The sequence below is a fragment of the Lissotriton vulgaris genome, chromosome 1_1 (assembly GCF_964263255.1).
Source record: "Lissotriton vulgaris chromosome 1_1, aLisVul1.2, whole genome shotgun sequence".
Taxonomy (NCBI): Eukaryota; Metazoa; Chordata; class Amphibia; order Caudata; family Salamandridae; genus Lissotriton; species Lissotriton vulgaris.
In genome coordinates this window covers 2,022,138,462-2,022,159,915 of record NC_141685.1, presented here as the reverse complement: position 1 = coordinate 2,022,159,915, position 21,454 = coordinate 2,022,138,462, and the positions used below count along the sequence as shown (strand labels likewise).

The window sequence follows — 21,454 nt, the reverse complement described above, 5'->3', positions numbered from 1 at the left end:
TGCACTCAATTACTTCAGTCAGCAGATCACAAGGATGAGGATATTTCCATCAATACACAAACAAAGAATAACAATGTGTCTGAGCAAAAAAGGATCAACTCAAGAGCATTTAAAATCACCAAGAAAAGACAGAACCCAATTTTTTCAAATGTTTTAAAAGTGTATCACAAGTCTATAACTTCTCATGGGTGTATTCCTACATATATCCGAGATTTACAAAATGATTTCATGATAAATCTGGAAACTCGCACCAGTGGAAGTGTTCAAAACATAATCCTAGAAAATTCCTCCACAGGAAAAAAGTATTTCTCCATAGAGAAACCTAATATACTATAGCTACACAAATTGTGGAGCTTTTCGCCTTCCTTTTCTGACAGTGGAAAGTCATTTGGTCCTGTACTAAACACTAAACAACTAAGCTCCGACTATATCCATTTTTGGGACGGGAATCGGACAAGAGGTTGAAAATACTTACTTACTCAGAACCAAAACCCATTTTTAGGATAAGGATAAGATTGCAAGGCCACCATTTGTGAATATGCCGCGGTCTTGAAGCACGTCATTTTATGTGCGGGTCAGCCTGACATGTATAAATACTTTTTGAATATAGTCCAATGTTTTGAATATGTTAACAGCTCACCTACAGGCAGTTCTTTATACAGCTTGCTGCTTTAATATAAAATATTAGCTATTTTCCAGACAAATTATATAAAAAACTAACCAGCATACAACAGGAATGTCTTTTCAAAAATAACCCAGATGGAGGAGACTGACCTCTGCATAAAAATGTTTAGAAGGAGGCTGTGGGGAGAAAGCCAACAGATGGGAGATGAAGCAGACAACACACTGATAAGGGTTCACAGGATAACAGATTACATTTTCTGTCTGAACAATCCACACAAATAGATGGTGTTGCCTTTTATTAACTAGTGGCCAGTTTCCAAAATCTAGTTTCTATTGGTACTCGACAGTGTAACAGTTCCTTGCTTCACTTTCACTACTCCAGAGAATCACAAGGGTATTTTACTACAGCCCCTCTACGAGGAACATTCTAATCAAGGGAATCAAAAGGACATTCAGGAAAAAGGCCCTCTCCTTGAAGGTATCCTTAACGGTATCAACCCATCTTTCAAGACTTTTCTACACAAGAGAATCCGAGCGATACCACTACTGACAATCCATTACATTGATGTACATTTACACAGAAGTTGCCACATTGATACATACTACAACATCAAAAAAGACAATTATGAATGTAAGAGATTGGGCATGGATGCAGTACGATTACAGCTAAAGTTAAGGTATGGATCATGAATATGTTAAGAATTATACTTAGGTTGAGGTTTATGAGAATGTTACGGGTTAGGATAATGTTGATACATATTTCTATACAGTGGTACCTTAATGTAGTGGTATTCTATTTAGTAAAATAAACCCACCTGGAGTTTCTCCAAACAGCAATCACAAGTGAAAAGGCCCAGTCATAGAAACTCTCTGCTGAAGGAAGTAACAAAGCTATGGAAGATGTAATACTTCACCTGCAATCCCCAAGTATAGGAACCACAGGGGTCATTGTTCAATATGTAATACAGGGATACAGATGGTGGCAAGCATCTTCATTCCCCAATGTACAACAATAAGCCAGGTGGTTTAAGAAGGTTATCAAAGGACAAACTTCCATAGCTTTGTCAAACTTGGAGCATAAATTATCAAAACTCTCTGCTTGGACGTTTTCACTTCTGTGACAACACCGTTAGAAACTGGTGAGGTCATCACTCTTTGGAGAATAAGAAAACTAGCCTGCAAAAACGCATACCCAATACCTCTACACATTTCAAGCATATGGACAATAGTATTTTTGCATGGATCCATTAAAAACAAACTTGCTTTTTATAACTTTAAGCGTTTGATCCCACCATTGTACCACTTGAGGACACTTTTGACATCAGCAATCTTAGAAGACACTCCAGTCATAACTGTAGTAAGTACAGTAGATGTTGTATGCTAGTCTTGGAACTCTATGCATTAGCACATATTCTAAGCTATTTTTACAAAATGACAGATTTTTGCAAACATTGAAATTCATTCTAATACTGTAATGTTAATCATACCTCCTGTAAACTCTGCTCCTCTTGTACCCAGGAATTCAAAATATGAGAGCCAGAATCACTGACAATGAAATTCACCTAAAAAATTACAAATGAAATTGTCAGTTAGGAAGACCGACACAACTTGAAATATAACTACAAACTTCAAGGTCCTTACATTGTATTTACTGATACTTTAAACATAGCTGGATTTGTTTTTCTCAAACTACACTTCATTCTGTACATATGTGGGGATGGGTGCTCTCATACTCAGAAGAAATCAGGTCAATAATACTATTTATTCTGCATGGTGTCTCAGCCACAGCAGCTCTTTTCTAGTTCCTTTCTTCTTCTCAGCAATCATCCTAAGGAACCCTATGAACTCACCTCATGGAGTATGAAGTCACCTGCATGATAAATAAACTCCAGAATCCACCATCTCCATTTTTAACAACTCTGCCATAATGTTTTTAACAAAAACTAACCATAAAACTTGTGGAATATTATAATAGAAGAAATCCAATTAAGATAGCAGTTCTAAACTAATTGGAAAGAAACACCACACAAAAACCAATGATGCTGGAGAAAAAGTCTAAGTTGCATTTGCTCATTATACAAAGACTGCAGTTGCACTACCAAAACATTAGGGAGTTTCAAGGTAAAGCAAGTTCAAAACAACACCCTATATAACTATACAGGATTATGGACCGGTCTCTTCTCAACCTTCAAATATTTAGTGGATGTGTATCTTGTTCAGTTTCTCATTCGGTTTTCCTTCAAAACATACCAAGTGTTAAATCAAATGCACATCATCTTGTCTTGGAAAATGATGGCTCCATAAAAAGCATGTCAATTTAAAAGGTAAAAGGAGACCACTGATTTACGTCCTTAATACGCTGTCTGCCAACTGCAAAATGTAATTGCTCCCTTCTCACTATACTGGACCGTTGCCCTGTGTTGTGGTCCTGTTTAAAGAAAGTACTGAAAAGTCCATCAGTGCCGAAAAATGCCACGTGACATAATGAGGAGATATTTTGTCTCACGTATGACTAACAGACATGCTGTAATTACCAAGAGTGACACTGTATTTACTTGTTTTTCAACAACAAAACAAAAATATTCTAGTCTATCGTTGGCAACAAACTAAAAGTAAAAAAGTAAAAAATAACTCATGAATGCAATATGCAACTAGTAAACCCCATAGTCAAATTACCTATTAAGCTATATTAATAAAGCTAAATCCCTGTGTAAAGTAACTAAAGGTGCACACAAATGGGAGACTTCTACTGTGCTCCAAGGAATCATGCAAAGTCACTATCACCTGCTATGCTACAGTTAAAGAAAATGATTTCCTTTGATTTAAGAACAAAAGAGTTATTAGACTAAACTAACTACCATAATTATTTAAATCGACAGTCATGAGACAAGTTCAAGTTCAGGTATTTGTATAGCGCACTGCTCACCCAGAGGGTCTCAAGGCGCTAGAGGGAGGGGTTCATTAATTGTCGAATAGCCATGTTTTCAGTTCTTTTCTGAAGTAGGTGTGGTTCTGTGTAAGGCGGAGGTGGGTGGGGAGTGTGTTCCAGGTCTTGGCAGCCAGGAAGGAGAACGATCTGCCGCCCATGGTGGATTTTCGGATGCGCGGGACTGCGGCGAGGGCTAGATTGGATGATCTTAGTTGGCGGGTGGGTTTGTAGAAGTACAATCGATTGTTATGGCATTCGGGTCCAAGATTATGAAGGGCCTTGTGTGCGTGGGTTAGGAGGCGGAAAGTGATTCTTTTGTTGACGGGAAGCCAGTGGAGGTCTTTTAGGTGTCCGGTGATGTGATCTTAGCGCGGGATGTCTAATATGAGTCTCGCTGACGCATTTTGGATGCGCTGGAGTTTTTTCTGTAATTTTGTTGTAATTCCGGCGTAAAGTGTGTTGCCATAATCCAGACGACTCGTGACCAGTGCATGGGTAACAGTCTTTCTTGTCTCGAGGGGGATCCAGCGGAAGATCTTTTTGAGAATGCGAAGGACGTTGAAGCAGGAGGATGAGACGGCGTTGACTTGTCTGGACATTGAGAGGGTGGAGTCTAGAATGAAGCCAAGGTTACGTGCATGGTCTGTGGGTGTGGGTGCTGTGCCCAGAGCGGAAGGCCACCAAGAGTCGTCCCAAGCTGAGGGGGAGGATCCTAGGATGAGCACCTCCGTTTTGTCTGAGTTGAGTTTTAGGCGGCTCGGTTTCATCCATTCGGCTACTTCTTTCATGACTTCGTGAAGATTGGTTTTGGCAGTGGTGGGGTCTTTGGTGAGGGAAAGGATTAGCTGGGTGTCGTCGGCGTAAGAGATGATGTTGAGGTTGTGTTGACGCGCGATAGAGGCGAGAGGACTCATGTAGACGTCGAATAGAGTGGGACTGAGTGAGGATCCTTGTGGTACGCCGCAGATGACTTCGGTGGCCTTTGAGTAGAATGGGGGAAGTCGGACTCTCTGGGTTCTTCCAGCTAGGAACGAGATGATCCAGTCCAAGGCTTTTCCTTGTATGCCGATGTTGCTGAGGCGTTGTATAAGGGTGCTGTGGCAGACTGTGTCGAAAGCGGCGGAGAGGTCGAGTAGGATGAGGGCCACTGTTTCTCCGTTGTCCAGGAGTGCTCGGATGTCGTCGGTCGCTGCAATGAGGGCGGTTTCGGTGCTGAGTTTGGCTCGAAATCCGGATTGAGAAGAATCAAGGGAGTTGTTGGATTCAAGGAAGGCGGCGAGCTGGCTGTTGACGGCTTTCTCGATGACTTTGGCCGGGAAAGGAAGGAGGGATATTGGTCGGTAGTTTTTCAGTTCTGAGGGGTCTGCTGTAGGTTTTTTCAGAAGGGCGCTGAGTTTGGCGTGTTTCCAGATTTCTGGGAAGGTGGCAGAGTTGAAAGAGCAGTTGATGACGTCGCGGAGTTGGGGTGCAATGATGGAGTCAGCTTTGTTGAAGATGTGGTGGGGACAGGGGTCAGAAGGCGAGCCAGAGTGGATTGAGTTCATGAGGCGAATGGTGTCTTCAGTGGTGATTGGGTTCCAGGCACTGAGGTTGTTGGTTGGAGGAGTGGGATCTGAAGGGGGTTGGGCGGGTTGATCACTGGGAGTATTCTTGAAGCTGTTGTGGATGTCGGCAATTTTGTTGTAGAAGAAGGAGGATAGCGCGTCGCAGAGGTCTTGGGAGGGAGTGATGTCGTTGGATGCTGCGGTGGGGTTAGTGAATTCTTTGACGATATTGAAGAGTTCCTTGCTGTTATGAGAATTGTTGTCGAGACGGTCCTTGAATGCTGATTTCTTGGCGGATCGGATCAGTTGGTGGTGTGTCTTAAGGGAGGCCATGTTGTCTGAGGTTGGGTTTTTTCTCCAATTCTTCTCCATGGTGCGGCATAGCTTCTTGGATTTTTTAAGTTCATCATTGAACTAGGGAGCCTTTTGCTGGCTGATTTCAGCTGGTGCTTTTTCAGGGGTGCCAATTCTTCCGCACTGTGGGTAATCCATTGCCTGAGGTTGGTGGCTGCTTGGTCTGGGTCCATTGAGAGGGTGGGAGGGTTATGGTTGAGTGATGTGAGGAGTTGGTCGGCGGTGATTTTGTTCCGGTTTCTCCGGGGAATGGGTTGTGGGCGGTTGTGGGTCAAGGTGGTTATGTAGCTGAAGTGAACACAGCTGTGATCCGTCCAGTGGAGGGCTGTAGTGCGATCGAAGGAGATGTACTTGCTGGAGGTGAAGATAGGGTCGAGCGTGTGTCCGGCCGTGTGAGTGGGGGTGTCAACAAGTTGTTTGAGTCTGAGATTGGCCAGGTTGTCCAGAAGGGTGGTGGTGTTGCTGTCGAGTGAGTTTTCAAGGTGGTAGTTGAGGTCTCCTAGAAGAATGTAGTTCTCGGAGGCGAGGGCGTGCGGGGGGACGAAGTCTGTGATGTCGTCGCTGAATTGAGCGCGGGTGCCTGGAGGTCTGTAAATGAGGGTGCCTCTAAGGGTGGTCCTGGGGTCGGTGTGGATCTGAAAGTGGAGATGTTCGGCGGTTGCAAGATTGTCATCGGGGCTGGCTGTAATTTTGATGGTGTTTCTGTGGACGATGGCGATGCCTCCTCCAGTTTGATTGGTGCGATCTTTTCGAATAATCTTGTAAGTGTCCGGTATGGCTATGGCGATGTCGGGAGCAGAGGATGCGTTCATCCATGTTTCAGTAAGGAAGGCGATGTCAGGTGACGCAGTGTCGATTAAGTCCCAGAGTTCTGTTGCATGTCTGTGGACCGAGCGGGTGTTCAGTAGGATGCATTTCAGGCGATTGGGTTCGGAGATGTGTGAGGAGGAAGTGGGTTTGGTGAGGGTCCTGAAGCAGTTGAACTTGCAGGAGAGGCAGGCGAATGGGCCGTGGGTACGTCCTGGGGTAGCTTCGCAGCATAGTGGTGAGCGTCCGGGGTTGAGGGCGAGGAGGGAAGCGGCATCATAGGTGGTTCTAGTGGGTTGGGAGTGGCGGGGACCAGGGGGTCTGGCGCTGGGCGCGGTCCAGGCGTGGACGGGCGCAGACGGGCTTACCTTTGGCGCACCTTCGGTGCGATTGGGGCGCGACCGCTGCGCGTGAACGCTGCACGAAAAGGCATCAGTCATAAGTGGAAAGTGGGAGGGGCGAGGGGGGGTCAGCTGGGAGGTGGGAGCGGGGTGGGGCTCAGGTCAGGGAGGCAAAACAACAACAGATACAATTAAAATGGCTGCAAGGATTCTAGTCTCAGGGTTGGGGCTGAATGCACGTGAATAGCGCTACGCTGACGGTAATGGCGCAGGCACAATCAGGCACGAATTTACAGGCAGCAGAGAAATATGTTACAATTGAAGCGCACCTTGACAGACAAGCGCTACGGGTAATTTATCAGCAGTGATATGCTAATGTGGAACAATGCGAAGCCGTCTAGCGCAAACAGTAATATATTAATGAAAATGGAAATCCAAGGCAAAGCAGTCTAGCGCTACGATCTGTCGGCAATAATAACAATTAATCCGGTTGAAGCGAGCAAGACAGGTAATGCACTTATCAGTCTGGCGGTGCAGGGAGCAGCAGGGAGCAGCGTTTGGAGCGACCTCTTCTGCGAAGAGCAGGGCGGTCACAGCGTTAGGACGGTGGAGAGAGGAGAGCAGTATCCGTGGGAGGGGGGGGTCAGCTGGGAGGCGGGAGCGGGGTGGGGCTCAGGTCAGGGAGGCAAAACAACAACAACAGATACAATTAAAATGGCTGCAAGGATTCTAGTCTCAGGGTTGGGGCTGAATGCACGTGAATAGCGCTACGCTGACGGTAATGGCGCTGGCACAATCAGGCACGAATTTACAGGCAGCAGAGAAATATGTTACAATTGAAGCGCACCTTGGCAGACAAGCGCTACGGGTAATTTATCAGCAGTGATATGCTAATGTGGAACAATGCGAAGCCGTCTAGCGCAAACAGTAATATATTAATGAAAATGGAAATCCAAGGCAAAGCAGTCTAGCGCTACGATCTGTCGGCAATAATAATGCCAATAAAAGCCAATGATTTATCAAGAAGCGGTCAATGACTTACCAAGATGCGATAAAAACATCAGGAGGAAGTCGGAAGATACAGGGACAGAGAGAAGAAGTAAAAAAAAGTAAACATGCAACTAATTCCATAGGCACATCTGTGATAAAAAAAAGACTACAATGCACCAAAGAGTACTAAGCGCCTGATTACGATGCGGTTAGGATAGCATTCCCACCAAATCGGTTTGGGAATGGTTTACGATCAACTCGGATAAGGAGAGTCCAACCGACTGATTAGGTTGCATCCGGATGCTTTCAGATACGATTCGGTCGGACTCCCATTGGCTTCAATGGGAGCCTATGTTCTGACCAAATGCATAGGCTCCTATTGAGGAAAGGAGTGGCTTGGAAAACTCGAGCACCATCTGGCGGGCACCCCCTGGTGCCTGCCACACTGAGCATGGCTGGTAAGAGGGGACCCATACCACGAGCCCAATTGGGAAGGCTCCGGTTCCAGGAGCACTGCTACGGGCCCCCAAAGTCGGATTCCGACTGCCGATTTGGAAATGCTGTCCGAACCCAGCATCGTAATCAGTCGTTCGGCAACGATGCCCGTAGAGACGTACGAGTCTGCTCCGTACAGCACGGTCATTCCGAATGTTGTTGGGTTTGGATTAGGATATTCCTAACGCCTAACTTGCATCGTAATCATGCGGTCGGAAACCTTTCCGATTCGGTCGGAAAGACAAGTTACCGATCCTTGCATCGGAATCTGGCCCTAAATCTGCAATGTTACATGAGGAGCAAGAAGAATAAGAAGTGCTTAACTCCATAGTGCATCACACACAGAAGGAACTCATTATCCCTCAACCTCTTTAAAGAAGACAGCCATTCGGCCCTTTCATAGGTTCTGAGAAGTAGGTGCTGCTTAGCAGCAGTTTAATCTTCTTCTACAACTAAAGAATCAGAAACAACCTTTATTGTTTTTCAAGATTTTCCTAAAAGAAAATTAAAAATAAATTGGTAGATCAGCTACAAACAAAAAATATGAAATCCCCAAGAAAATCACCAGTAAGAAGTAGTTTCACATAATCCATTTACAAAGAATACTATGTACAGATCGATTAAAGCATTTTCAAAACTGATCACTCAGTAACAGATAACAATCCCCCCTGAAGAGAGATAGAGCATCACAGTTGATGGCTGCAGTTTCCCAGATAACAGTATTAACAAGGAATTTTAAAATTATTAGCTTACTTTCTGATAATATGTGGTAAAACAAGTGGAAAACTAAGGTCAAATTTAGTTCAACCAATAAAAAAAGGATCACATATATCTTTAAAATTGGTCGCACCTGTAAAGTTGCCTTTTACTTTTTTACCAGTTTTTAAAAAAAGAGGGCGTTTGTATGCAAAGACTCAACTTTCACTGAAGACTTAAATCCATGTTTGGGCGTTCCAGTAAAACCGTCAGAAGAAGAATGCTTTTGTGATATTCAGTAGAAGGTAGGGAAGAGCTGGAAGGATCCCCAGGAGACAACGGTGGTACAGAGCGAGAAACTACATACACCTCGAAATCAACAAGCGGGGTTAGGGTTCCTCGTCAAACACAAAAACTTTTGAGGTGGTCCAGGTTGAAAAATGGGTCACTGGCCCAATCGATTTTATACTGTGGTGGGGTTCAAAACATGGGTAACAATCAAAGTTCAAAAAGCTACCACATCAGAAGATTATTTGGGAGCCAGCATTGTAACAATATTCATTAGCAAATTCCATTATATCATTCTCCAAACCTACAGTAACACAAAGGCTATAGCACATATTGTTGCTATAGTGTAGGAGGCTGGCTTAGTATACGGTGAACACTTATTTAAGTGAAGCACCTTGCACTAATCCAGGCAACCCTTATGGTGATTTCAGTGGTCTTAGACAACCATAGAAAGCTATCCAAGTAGTAGGTGTGGAGAGCAGCCTTCAGACTTTGTCCAGAAGGATTGTTAAGCAGCTTGTTTTTTTACCAGAACTAATCAAATAGTGTGGGTTAGACAAAAAAGAACCACACACAGTAGTTATAAAAAATAGTTATATTTATTATACACACTCACTAACACATTGATGTATCTCCTAACCGGAGATACCAACACTCTACACACAATATTTCAAATGTAAAATAGGTAAGTAAGCACAAATACACAATGGTCTCCAGGGGGAGACCAAACCATATACTAAAGTGGAATGCGAACTGTGACCTAAGTCGGGACTCCAAAGAACTGGGGTCACAAGGAACTAGCCTAGGTAAGTGCCCAGGAACCACAGTGAGGCTGTGTACAGAGTGGTAACACAGCCGCGTATTCAATGCAAGTCAGTGGGAAAGTCGCAGTTGCAGTTTTTAAGAAGGACCCTTCTTAGTAGACCCTGAAGAAACGCAGTGGAAGACAGAAGGTTGGGGAACCACCCCACCCGTGGATACCCCAGGAACCAGGATACCTACACCAGGGAAGTGGGTGCACAGGTGCGAAGTGACCTCGGAAACTGCTGTAGACCACAATAGAGGACTTCAGAAAAGATGCCGCTGGCGAAGAAAGTATAAGTGTCCAGTAGAATCCGAAGATGGATTCTTGAAGAGAAGTACCTGTAAGGAGATGGGACAGAGTCTATGCCAATCGGAAGTGACCAGGAGGCATGGAAGACCAATGACCACTGAAGATGCAGGAGCAATGACGGTGCGCTTGTCGCTGCAGCTGTGCGGACCAGGCGATGCTGCAGAAGAACAGGAGCCGTTCAAGAGCTTACCCACGTCGGAAGTCTAGGACCAACGGGTGGGTGTCCGACGGGAGGCGCAACAAGCCTTGGCAGCAGCAACAGACGTGGTTAACGAAGGTGCAGTGTTGGGACCAGCAAAGTCCATGGGACTCACCGAGTACAGGAGAGTTAGAGCAGGCTCCAAGCAAGCAGGGGAGACCACTGAAGCCAAAAGAAACCCTCAAGAGGACCCACAGGCTGAAGGCACAGGAGTCCAAAGAGGACCTTGAGCAGCTCACCAATGAAGCAGAAGAACTAAAATTAGAGGGGCCGGCAGCCTATTTTAAAAAAACACCCTAGACATTCAGGCAGGACGGGGTACTGTTTCAGCTCAGAAATGATAGATCTAAAAAAATATGAGGAGTTAATGATGGCATTAGTGGAACCTATGCTTCAGAAATTGGATAAGAGTGAGGAAACTATCAAACATTTAGGAGAAACTTTGAGTATTGACCTCAAGACTCTCCTGTTGAGCTGAAGCTGAACACAAACAGCAGAGTACAGACAACATCATTATATGGCAACTCTGGAAAGAGGACACTAGTAATGGAGGCCTAACTTGCTTTCAACAGAGCATATTTACATCTTTAAATATAAAGGTAAACAAAACTGAACAAATGGTGAACTTCTGGATTGCAGCTAACATGAGTGTTTTGGGCCTTACAGCAATTAACACTGGATGGATGAAATCTGAAGTACTTTTTAACAATAAATACAAATGTAGCAGCACAAGCTGGACAAGTTGCTTAAAAAGGCAAAAGTCTTCAAACAAGGAAAAGGGGCAGGATATTCTTCCAAATTTACATCACTGTGCCAACAGAATATTTGAAATAATGACCAACTCATGAAAACAACTGCACTTTGCAAGGGAATTTTATCAGAAAGAAAAATTTGCTCCTGTCCACCAATCTCTGCTTTGAAACAAAAATTATAACTGTAGCTGGTAAAGAATGCTCTGCCAGAGATCATTCTCGGAACTTCTTTTCGGAAGTCCCCAAACTTTCAATCGAAGAGTAATTTCATACAGATAAATTAAAGGTGTGGAAACTTGTCAGGATAAGGCCAGGGGTGAAAATCTAGAAAAATAAAAATTAATTTAGACCCCACTCCCACAAATATTATCATGTGCCTCAGACAATGAAAGGGTTCTGTATATTTACAGGATATCCTCATTAAACAAAAGAAATTGGTAATGTCTTATGGTTTTGAGCTTATTGGATTCACTGTCCTGTATTTCCTCTATACTACCCTATCACATCAAATGAGGACAAGTAAGTCAAACCCTTTGAAGTGGCATACAAAAATGACATTGGATATATAATATACTGGTTTGGGCTATAATTAGGAGTTTGAAACATACATTGCTTTCATTATGATGCATGTGAAAGAATTGCAAACTTTAAAAAAGATTTAAAGATAACCAATGTAAATTACACCATTACATGACACATTGGTAGATACACCTAACAAGCCTTTAAGCAAGCTAAAATTCACAAGGTATGACTTACTGCTAACCAAAGACAGGCACTATATGCTCGGATGACTGAAGCTATCACACAGCTGTTCCAATCTATACAGAATCATGCAACGAGGATTGCATTAGGCATAAAGAGGACTGAAAGCTTATGAACCTAGAAAAACTCTTCACCGACTTCCCATGAACCAGAGGATGCTATTTAAATTGCTGTGCATAATGGACATTACTTTTTATGGTCTAGAAAAGTCTCCTTTAGCAAGGTTCTTTTTAATTATATCCTCAATAGAACATTAAGATATATGAAGTCTAAATATTTCAGAATACCAAGACTCCATAAATAGAGAAGTGGAGGTAGAGCATTAAGAGTTGTGCGTCCTAAATGTTGAAATTCTCTCACATATTATGTAAAGACTACTACTGAATATCTACTGGTCAGAGAAAAACGTAACCCCTTCCATGCTGATGACGAACCCCAGCCGTCATGCACTACGGTGCTCGTGTGCTGATGACGGCTGGGGTTCGTCACGGCCCGCCCTTGTTCGTGTTGTTTACAGCACACCAGCGGAATCGCGGCCGCATGGAAGGGGTTAAACAATTTCTGTTTTGTTAGGGACGGTTCATTTGTTCTGGGATCTTAAGGTTTCTTAGCATGTGGACCAATTGTCTAAATCTGAGATTTCTGGCTTCTGTTTTTTCAGTTTTGTTACGTCTTAGCCTTTTTACATCTTTGAGCTCTGTTTGTTTTCCTCGGATTTGAATTCCTAGATAAGATACTGTGGGTGTTAGTTAAAACTTTATAACTGATTAAATACATAAATAAATACAGCAAGCCACAGATTTCTGCTGAATGAATCTAGCATGACCTAATACTGCTATTATATTGACATAGACTCGCTATCAATCACACTGCACTTCAAACGAGATATGCCTAACTAGACAATTGACACTTTAAAATAGTAATGAAATAGGCAAATACCAAATAAGCACAAGGATACAGTAGTAGTAGAGATGGGACACCATAAAAGACATTAAACTAGGAACAATGATGGTATGCATAGTAACAATTAAAACAAGGGGGAGTGGCCACGGAGACAACCAAGATGGTTGCCTCTACGTGAAGCTCCGCCGACCAGGCTCCCGATTTCATGGATTAACATGTAATTCGTCATTATTGTGACTGCAACACACTTCCATCCTAAAGACGATCCGACCTGGCACATTCCGGCGCCCTTGCAGTCTCTGGGGACGGCGCGTGAAGAGCGTAAGGCGGAGGGGATCGAGGGCCTTCCTGCCCTCGCCGGTGAAATCCCTGTCTGTGCCCGGCCGTGAGGTTAGAGCCGCGCTTGGCGTGCCACCGCTTTGCTCCGCGGGTGCTCGTGGTGCTCGGATTGCCTGTCTCTCTCCCCCTGTCGCCTCGCTGGTTTGAGCCGCGCTGCTCCGGGCTCCGGGGACGCGCTCGCGGCCCTTGGGTGTGTCCCTGAGCCGGGGCCTTGAGTTGCGGACTGACCGGTCGGGCTGTGGGCTGGGCGGTTCGTGGGCCGCGGGGGTGCGTGGGGACTGCGTTGGGCGCTGCGGGTGTTGGCGCCCCCCACCGGCTTTGAGGCGGCCCGCCGGAACAGCACGCCGCCTCTGCCCCAACCGCATTGAACAGCGGCCCCCTTGCGGATGGGAGACTGTCGCGCCCTGGTACTTTCTGGTTTGCATGCCGCGGCCTAGCTTGTGAGTCTCCCAGCCATAAAACTATTGAAGCGACATCATTCATGTAGTGCCCTATATTCGGGAGGCCTCATTATTCAACCTGGGCTGATTTGTGGGAAGCCTGCTGACGCCTGCTGCGGACATCTTGCTGCTGCCTTATTGCTTCTGTTGGAATGCCTCCCGGATGAGCTATTTTCCAGTTGGTTGGCCTCCCTTCTCTTTTAGAACGGCTCCCCACGTTAATGACGCTGTTGGCAGCGCTCTTACCTTGGCCATTGCCGCACACCCGTGTGGGATAGTGGGCGCTCTGCACCTGGTGGTCAATCCCCTCCTGGATCCCCTGAGCCATTGATTCGATTGCGTTGCTGTTTGTACGCTACTTACTGCCTTTTTGCTCACATCATGGGGAAAAGAGATCCTAACCAACGCAAACTCAGCTTTGATAAAGCCTCCCTCCTTACATCTGCCGCTCCACCAGGCTCCTCTACGGGGGCTTTGGAATCTACAGAGCGGGAAGATACGACTTCCTTGGTCACTGCCATGAGGAGCGAAATGAGGGCAGGCTTTAAGTCATTGGACAGCCGATTAGACAGTCTTTAACAAAAACTGGCAGATATGGAATCCAAGGTCCAGGCACACGACCGCCGATTAGACGTGGTGGAGTCCAGGGTCTCGGACATTGAGGACAACGCGTCAAAATCATTGAAAAGACTGGAGCTTGCCAAAAGATTTCTCAAGGAAGTAGCCATCAAGAATGAGGATCTTGAGGCGCGTAGCCGTCGCAACAACGTCCGCATCCTCGGTGTGGCGGAGACGACGTCAACCGGACGAATGGACACTTTCGTGGAGCAACTACTCTTCGACCTGTTCGGCAGAGAGGTGTTCACGCAGGGGTTTGTGGTGGAACGAGCCCATAGATCCCTGGGGCAGGGGTCGAGCACGGCTTCTACTTCTGGGACACAGTCCCCGACACATGGCGGATCGCAAAACAGTGTAGATCTCTTCACAGATCCGGGGCCTGGTTAAGGTCTCATCACAGCATATCCTTTTGTTCTGATCTTTGTGTTGCAGGATTATGTATTTTTTTGTGTACTATTCTGCGTTTGACACTCGGGGTGCCTGCCCGGCGTGGCGTTGCTGCCACCCATTGCGAATGCCTTTGTGACCTTACTCTTTTGGGGTTTTTTTTCAACTGATCATCGTCTGTTTAATTGGTCAATGTCATGGTTACCATTAAGCTTTATTGTACGATCGCATTGGGTATGCCTCTTTGGGGTTGCTAAGAGGTTGGGTGGTGGGTGGGGGGCGGGGTTTGTTTTGTTTGTTTGCATTCCTGATTGATACATCGTTTATTGTGTCACTGACTTGAAATGGAGTAATACGCAATCCAGTTTGTCTCTGATGTCATTTGCCATATGGCCAAGGTAGGCCTTCAGCCCGGGCCATCGGGCTATCCCTGATGTCCTGGAACGTTCGGGGACTGAATAACACTAGAAAGCGCAGACAGGTTTTTAATTATATCTCTCGCGACAGGATTGACATCACCTTTTTACAAGAAACGCATTTGGCTACTTCAGACTCTGTTCAAGTCACCAAAAGCTGGGGGCCCATCGGATCTTTTCTAATTATAGCAGATATTCGAGAGGGGTTGCCATATTTATACATAAGTGTGTGCCCTTTGTGTTATACAGCAGTATTATTGACAAAGAGGGACGCTATTTGATTGTGACGGGTACACTTATGGGATATAAGATCACACTGGTGGGGATCTATTTCCTCAATATTGAAGCTCCTTTTTTCCAGGACCTACAGGTGAAGCTCCTCACGCTTGATATTGGCTTGTTGGTTATTGGCGAGGACTTTAATTTGTTGATGAATCCCGCTAGAGACAGCACCTCCTCTTCCCCTGACACTAAAGCCCGTTCCCGCCCTGTGTTGTTGGATATATGCACACACTTTTCCCTTATTGACATTGAAGCACGACTTCACCCGCAGCTGCCTGACTATACACACCATTCTGGATATTACAATACCTGGACCAGAATTGATTATTGGCTCCTTTCCCCCGGGGTCGCAGGTTGGGTCGAAAACCTTCTTACTCTCCCGCGCACGCTGTCAGACCACTCTCCAATTGTCCTTACATTAAAGATACCCAGGCTAGGGGGGTATGAGAGACAGTGGCGGTTTCCCTGGAGGGCTTTGACTGACCCTGTTTTCACCGAGGAAGTCCGACAAGCCATTGAAGAATATTTTGATCTCAACACAGGGTCTGTGGGGTCTTGGGCGATACTCTGGGAGGGGTTCAAGGCTACTATTCATGGTGTATGTATCGACAAACACGTAGCTGCTTTAAGGGACATTCGTTCCTCTTTGACTCGCATTGAGCAGGATATTGCTGCAATAGATAGGGAGCTATCAGAAAACCCATCAGATGCCAGGGAAGCCAGACGCCTAGAGTTAATGATAGAATTTAGAGAGGAGGCAGACAGAGAGATTAGGTTTTTGGTCAGGCAGTGCACGGTGCGACAGTACGGAGAAGGTGATAGACCTGGTAGATTATTGGCACAGATGCTCCGACCACCACATCATGCTTCATACATCACAGAGATTGTGGATCTGCGGGGGGAGCTGCTTCATTCCACCCCAGAAATCTGTGGCGCCTTTCTGTCCTATTACAAGAATCTATACACATCCACGTTATCTGTGGAGCGGGTTGGACCGGGGCCCTATTTAAATGAGATTGCCATGGTTTATCTTGAAAAGTACATGCAGGAATTCCTGGCCACACCCATCACTCATGATAGCATAGTGGAAGACATTGACGCGTTGAGGGGCTCCTCGGCGGCAGGCCTAGATGGCTTTTCTGCTGATTTCTACAAAGCCTATAAGGAGGAACTGGTCCCGAGACTGGTGGAGGTATACGCGGAAGCATTGGAGACGGGTAGCCTGTCGCCCACTTTCCGCGAAGCGATCATTATTCTTCTTCCAAAACCGGGCAGGGAACACACATTATGTAGCTCATACAGACCGCTTTCCTTATTAAACCTCGACTAAAAGATTTTGGCCAAAGTTATTGCCATCCGGCTCTAATTATTGATGGAGTCTATCATTTCCCCTGCGCAGTCGGGATTTGTCCCGCATCGCTCCACCTCCTTAAACTTGAGGACCCTGTTCTCAGTATTGCATAGAATAGAACCTTCCACTCCAGCCGTTGCAATTCTTCTTGATGCTGAGAAGGCGTTTGACTCTTTGGAGTGGCCCATTTTTTTGTCCATCATGAAGCTCATGGGGATGCCGGAGGTTTTTGTCTCTACAGTTGCATTGTTATACACTTCGCCTGTGGCCAGGTTGCGTCTGAATGGCACTATTACCGAGCAATTCTCTTTGTCACGCGGCACACGTCAAGGATGTCCCCTTTCTCCGTTGCTGTTTATTCTGGCGATGGACCCTTTGGTCCGTCACTTTCAGGAGAAACACCTTCACCGGGGTCTCCAGTTCCGCACGGGCCCTCTTTTAATATCTCTATATGCTGACGACACGATCTTATATGTTAGAATGCCTCATATTAACCTGGAGCCTCTTATTCTAGAAATAATTCGCTTTGGAAAATATTCTGGCCTCTGCATCAACCGGCACAAATCAGTCATTTTTCCGCTCACCCAAAGCACCTCGCTGTGGAATTGTGCTTTTCCCCTTGAATGGAGCCACGATTCAGTCAAATATCTAGGGGTTCATGTTCATCTGGACACAGTGTCTATTATCAGACTGAATTATGGTAGCGCTCTGGATTTTTTGGAAAATCAGATTGAGAGGTGGATCCGCCTCCCTCTATCCATGGCTGGAAGGATCGCAATAGTTACAATGGTTGTACTTCCTCACTTTCTATATCTTTTTAATAATATCCCGATCCCCCTCACTAAGATTTTTTTCTCCCAATTGCACTCTCTACTGTTGAGGTTGGTTTGGGGTGTCAAAAACCTGCGTGTGTCCTGGCGTGTTTTGACCCTCCCGTACGAAAAGGGCGGTTTTGGTGTTCCTGATTTTTATCTTTATTTTTCAGTTGTGCAATGTTCATATGCACACTCTTGGTTTCATCCAAATGCCCGTATTTTGTATTTGAAACCTGAGGCGAACCTGGCCCTGCCTGTACCTCTTTCCACTGTTCTCCCCAGGGGTATCCCAAGGGACCCGCAAGATATACAGACGGTCTCGTCCACCTTTGGGCTTGGGATAAAGTGCGCAGATTGATTTGCCTAGACCAATTGTATTCTCCAGCCCTCCCTCTGCCCAATGCTCATTGGTTCCCTATTACGGGGGAAACTGTGGTCCAACACACATTATCCAAATATCACATCCACACCTTTGGCGACCTCTTCCCCGAGGGACATGCTTTTTCGATGTCAGCGGACCAACGCTTTTCTGACCGCTCATTCATGGATTCTTTCGTTTTGACTAGACTTCGGTCCATGATGCGAGCTGAATTTCCCACATTTCCAGTACCCCCCGAAGATACTCCTCCGCTCACATTCATTGTTCAGCACCAACTGGGTACACACCTGGTCTCCAAGTTGTATTGCGCCTCACTTCCCTCTCTGGGCTCTAGGGTGCGCACTGCGTGGGAGGGGGATTTGGGCAAACCAATATCGGACGACCAATGGGCACAGTGCTGCAGGGCTACGAAGGAGGTGTCTCTCAACAGTAGACACAAACTCATCCATTTCAAATTTCTCCGCAGGCTTTATCACACTCCAGTTCTTTTGCACAGGATAGACCCTAGTCGACCCCACTGTTGCCCCAAATGCAAGGCTCCCCACGCCGACTTCGCCCACCTTTCTTGGACCTGTCCGCTTCTACATGATTATTGGGCTCAGGTACACAGCACCTTCGGCGACATGTTGGGTCTTGACTTGATCCCTACCTCCGAAATAGCGCTGCTTGGCTATGTTTCTAACTTTACACCTCATAAGCTCGCAACACTGGGATTTCTGCTAGCAAAGAGAGCGGTTGCGATATATTGGTGTGCTAAGCGGTCTCCGAGATTACGATCCTGGCTTCAAAGCATGGCGTTCTGCAATGTTAATAGTGTGGAATACTCTACGCAGGTCACGTGCCGTCCCACCCTGTTGATATTTGGGGTCCATACCGCTCCTATATTGAAAAGATAATGAGAAACAGCAGTCTCAGTCTGAGAGCCAAATAGTCCTAGAAGTGGTGGGTTGAGGGATCATATATGGATGTAAATATGCAGTGGGTTTAATTTTACTTAAGGTCCTTTTTTGTTGTTCCCCTGATTTCACCAGCTGATTAGCCAAAACATAAGTGAGGGTGAATCTGGATACCCGTATTGCTTCCTGTTTCAAATGCCTGTGATATTCCCTGCCTCTCATGGTGTATTATACATTGTCATAATTAATTTGTTAAGTAAAGCCAGGGCATTCTTAATGCCCGAACGACAGATATGGTTTATATTACGTGCTATATGTTGTTCCACTCCACCTATGATATTGTCTATCTGTTATGATATATAACTCATGATGCATCACTGCACCTTTTTTTTCGAAAAATGATAAATAAAGGTTTTTTTTAAACAATTAAAACAACTGACATGGGACTCTAATTTGCACTGCAAGTCATGTCTGTCAACCTACATTATAAGGCAGAGCTGTAAGCATGCAAATAAGTATTGAATACATACCTGTTTTTTAAAGGGAAATATATCATACATTATTCTACAGTACTCCATGGATGATTCAACGGCACAGGTCCATAGTGATTTAGAGATGGGAGCAAGAGGTATGATTCCCTGTGTCCGGTTTTTCGTGAGCATATCAAACTCAACATGTTGCCTGCAGGATTCTGCCATATAAGGACAGTGATCTACAACAAACACTGTTTTGTGAGCCTCCGAGAAGACCTTCATTTTTCCCTAAAACAAATAAACACAAAAGCAAAAATTTTAAACATAGCATACCAACATAATGTGAGTGGTGGGGGAGGTACCTGGGCAGTACAGGATTTTGCATTAAACTACTAATTAGAGGGCTAGGAATGTGGAACATAATAATAATAATAATAATAATAATAATAATAATAACAATATTAATTATATTTATTACTTATTAACCCCTTCTGTGCGGCCGCGATTTTCCCCGTGTGCGGCCGCCGGCGGAACACGGGCGGGCCATGACGAACCCCAGCCGTCATCAGCACACGAGCACCGTAGTGCATGACGGCTGGGGTTCGTCACCAGCATGGAAGGGGTTAAAGGAACACATTCATATTGGAATCTGTTGACCCAGTGGCAAATAACAATCGACCTGTCCAATTTGCTGCCTTTGTTGTGGTCATGTAAAGTGCTCAACCAGAAATATCAGGACTAAAATGTGAGGGGTTCTTTTTATTTAATGTACATGTTATGGCACATGAGAGATTTCATATGGATTCTCAGAATGTGACAGTGACACAAAAGCCTCAAAAACAGCATTGTGTATTTTCGACCCCGAAAAAGCCTGAATTTGGAATGATTCACTCCTTGCATGATCATCAAAGATGATGGTAAAGACTATGATTGTGACAAGTACAATTTGGAAGAAGACCTCAAGTTGCAGCTTCTGGTTAGCCGTGACCCCTCAATTTTCAGGATGAAGTAGTTAAAGACGGCCAGCCAACTCTGTGACACTCATGTCACAGCACATGCTACATATTATCCTGTGCAGATGTCCAGTCAGGGGAAATAAGTCACCACATGCATTTCAGATCTTGCATTAAGTGGTATGACAAATGAGGGGTACCCATCTGTTGTCACAGTTAACAGTGAGAGATTGCACTAAATGGGCAGCAAAGTCCTCACACAAGAGACTAGGGTGCACTTGAAACTGAATGTAGTGAATATGGAGTGATGAGTCACTTCAGTAGTGTGTGCAAGTTCAGGCCCTTGCTCAAGCAAAGTCCTTCCAACTGTTACTACCTCCTGAAGCACTCAAAACGATGCGACATCAAATCAAGGCAAAAAGCCACTGAAGTCAAAGCCGAGAAGAAAATTATGCGTTACTCTTTAATGTCACCTTGTTGTAATTTAGCAGCGATTAGGTTAAGCATTAGCAGAAGACATCTTGTATTTAGAGACTATCTTGTCTGTTGTGTGGAATCCATTTTGTATTTCTGGCAGCCATTTTGTTTGCCATATGCTCACCATGTGCTCTGTCCTACCTTCCTGTTAACGACTCTTGAAATCTGCCTAGAGACGAGATATATTTCGCCTCTTTTGCTTCGCACATGCTAAGTTGAGCTTACAGCTGTCCTCTACTTGTAACTGTCAGGATGTGTCTACCAGAATTAGCTAACTGTTAGCTCCTCCCACCTGTTGCTTGTACACTTTCTGTATGACCTTATATGTACTTACAACCAGCAGTCTGTACTTGTATCGCCTTTATTTGAGCCCCTGTGTGGGTATAAAAGGACTAAGCTCCTTCCAGTCAGTGTGCTACTTCATACATTGCCGAAGGGTGTTGTGTGACTGTAGTTCCACATCATGAGGTTTAATAAACTCTGTCAATTCTATTCCAGTTTTCTGTGCCAACTTCTTTCTATTGGTCTGAGGACTCTGTGCAGAGAAGGGATAACCCCTAGCACTGTTAGGCCTTGCTGAGGCTCACCACTACAACCTGAAAGTATAATCCTGAGAAATGTCAGTAGTCCGAAATAATGTGATAATGGAATCTCTGTGCTTTTGCTCCTCATAGATGTATGTGGCGTTATGGCCCAAGACTTTAGTTGACACTGAGGCCTACTTATACAAGACCCAGTTAACCAATCTGCCAAGTAGCATCACACTCAACCTTCTAAAATCAAGGTCTACAACGTGTGTATGCCGCTACCCTGAAACGGACACTTATGCA

The 21,454-nt window shown here is 45.2% G+C and overlaps 1 protein-coding gene across 1 annotated transcript in view; it reads right to left on the bottom strand.

Moving 5' to 3' along the window:
- The window catches only part of INTS13 (integrator complex subunit 13), a 397,661-nt gene that overhangs the window by 344,158 nt on the left and 32,049 nt on the right, over positions 1–21,454 (bottom strand). The window contains exons 2-3 of the mRNA XM_086920218.1: positions 19,252–19,482; positions 2,112–2,186 (exon numbers count right to left, since the gene is read on the bottom strand). Of these exons, the coding sequence (XP_086776344.1) occupies positions 2,112–2,186; positions 19,252–19,476 (300 nt within the window). The 5' untranslated portion in view covers positions 19,477–19,482. The remainder of the gene's footprint in view (positions 1–2,111; positions 2,187–19,251; positions 19,483–21,454) is intronic.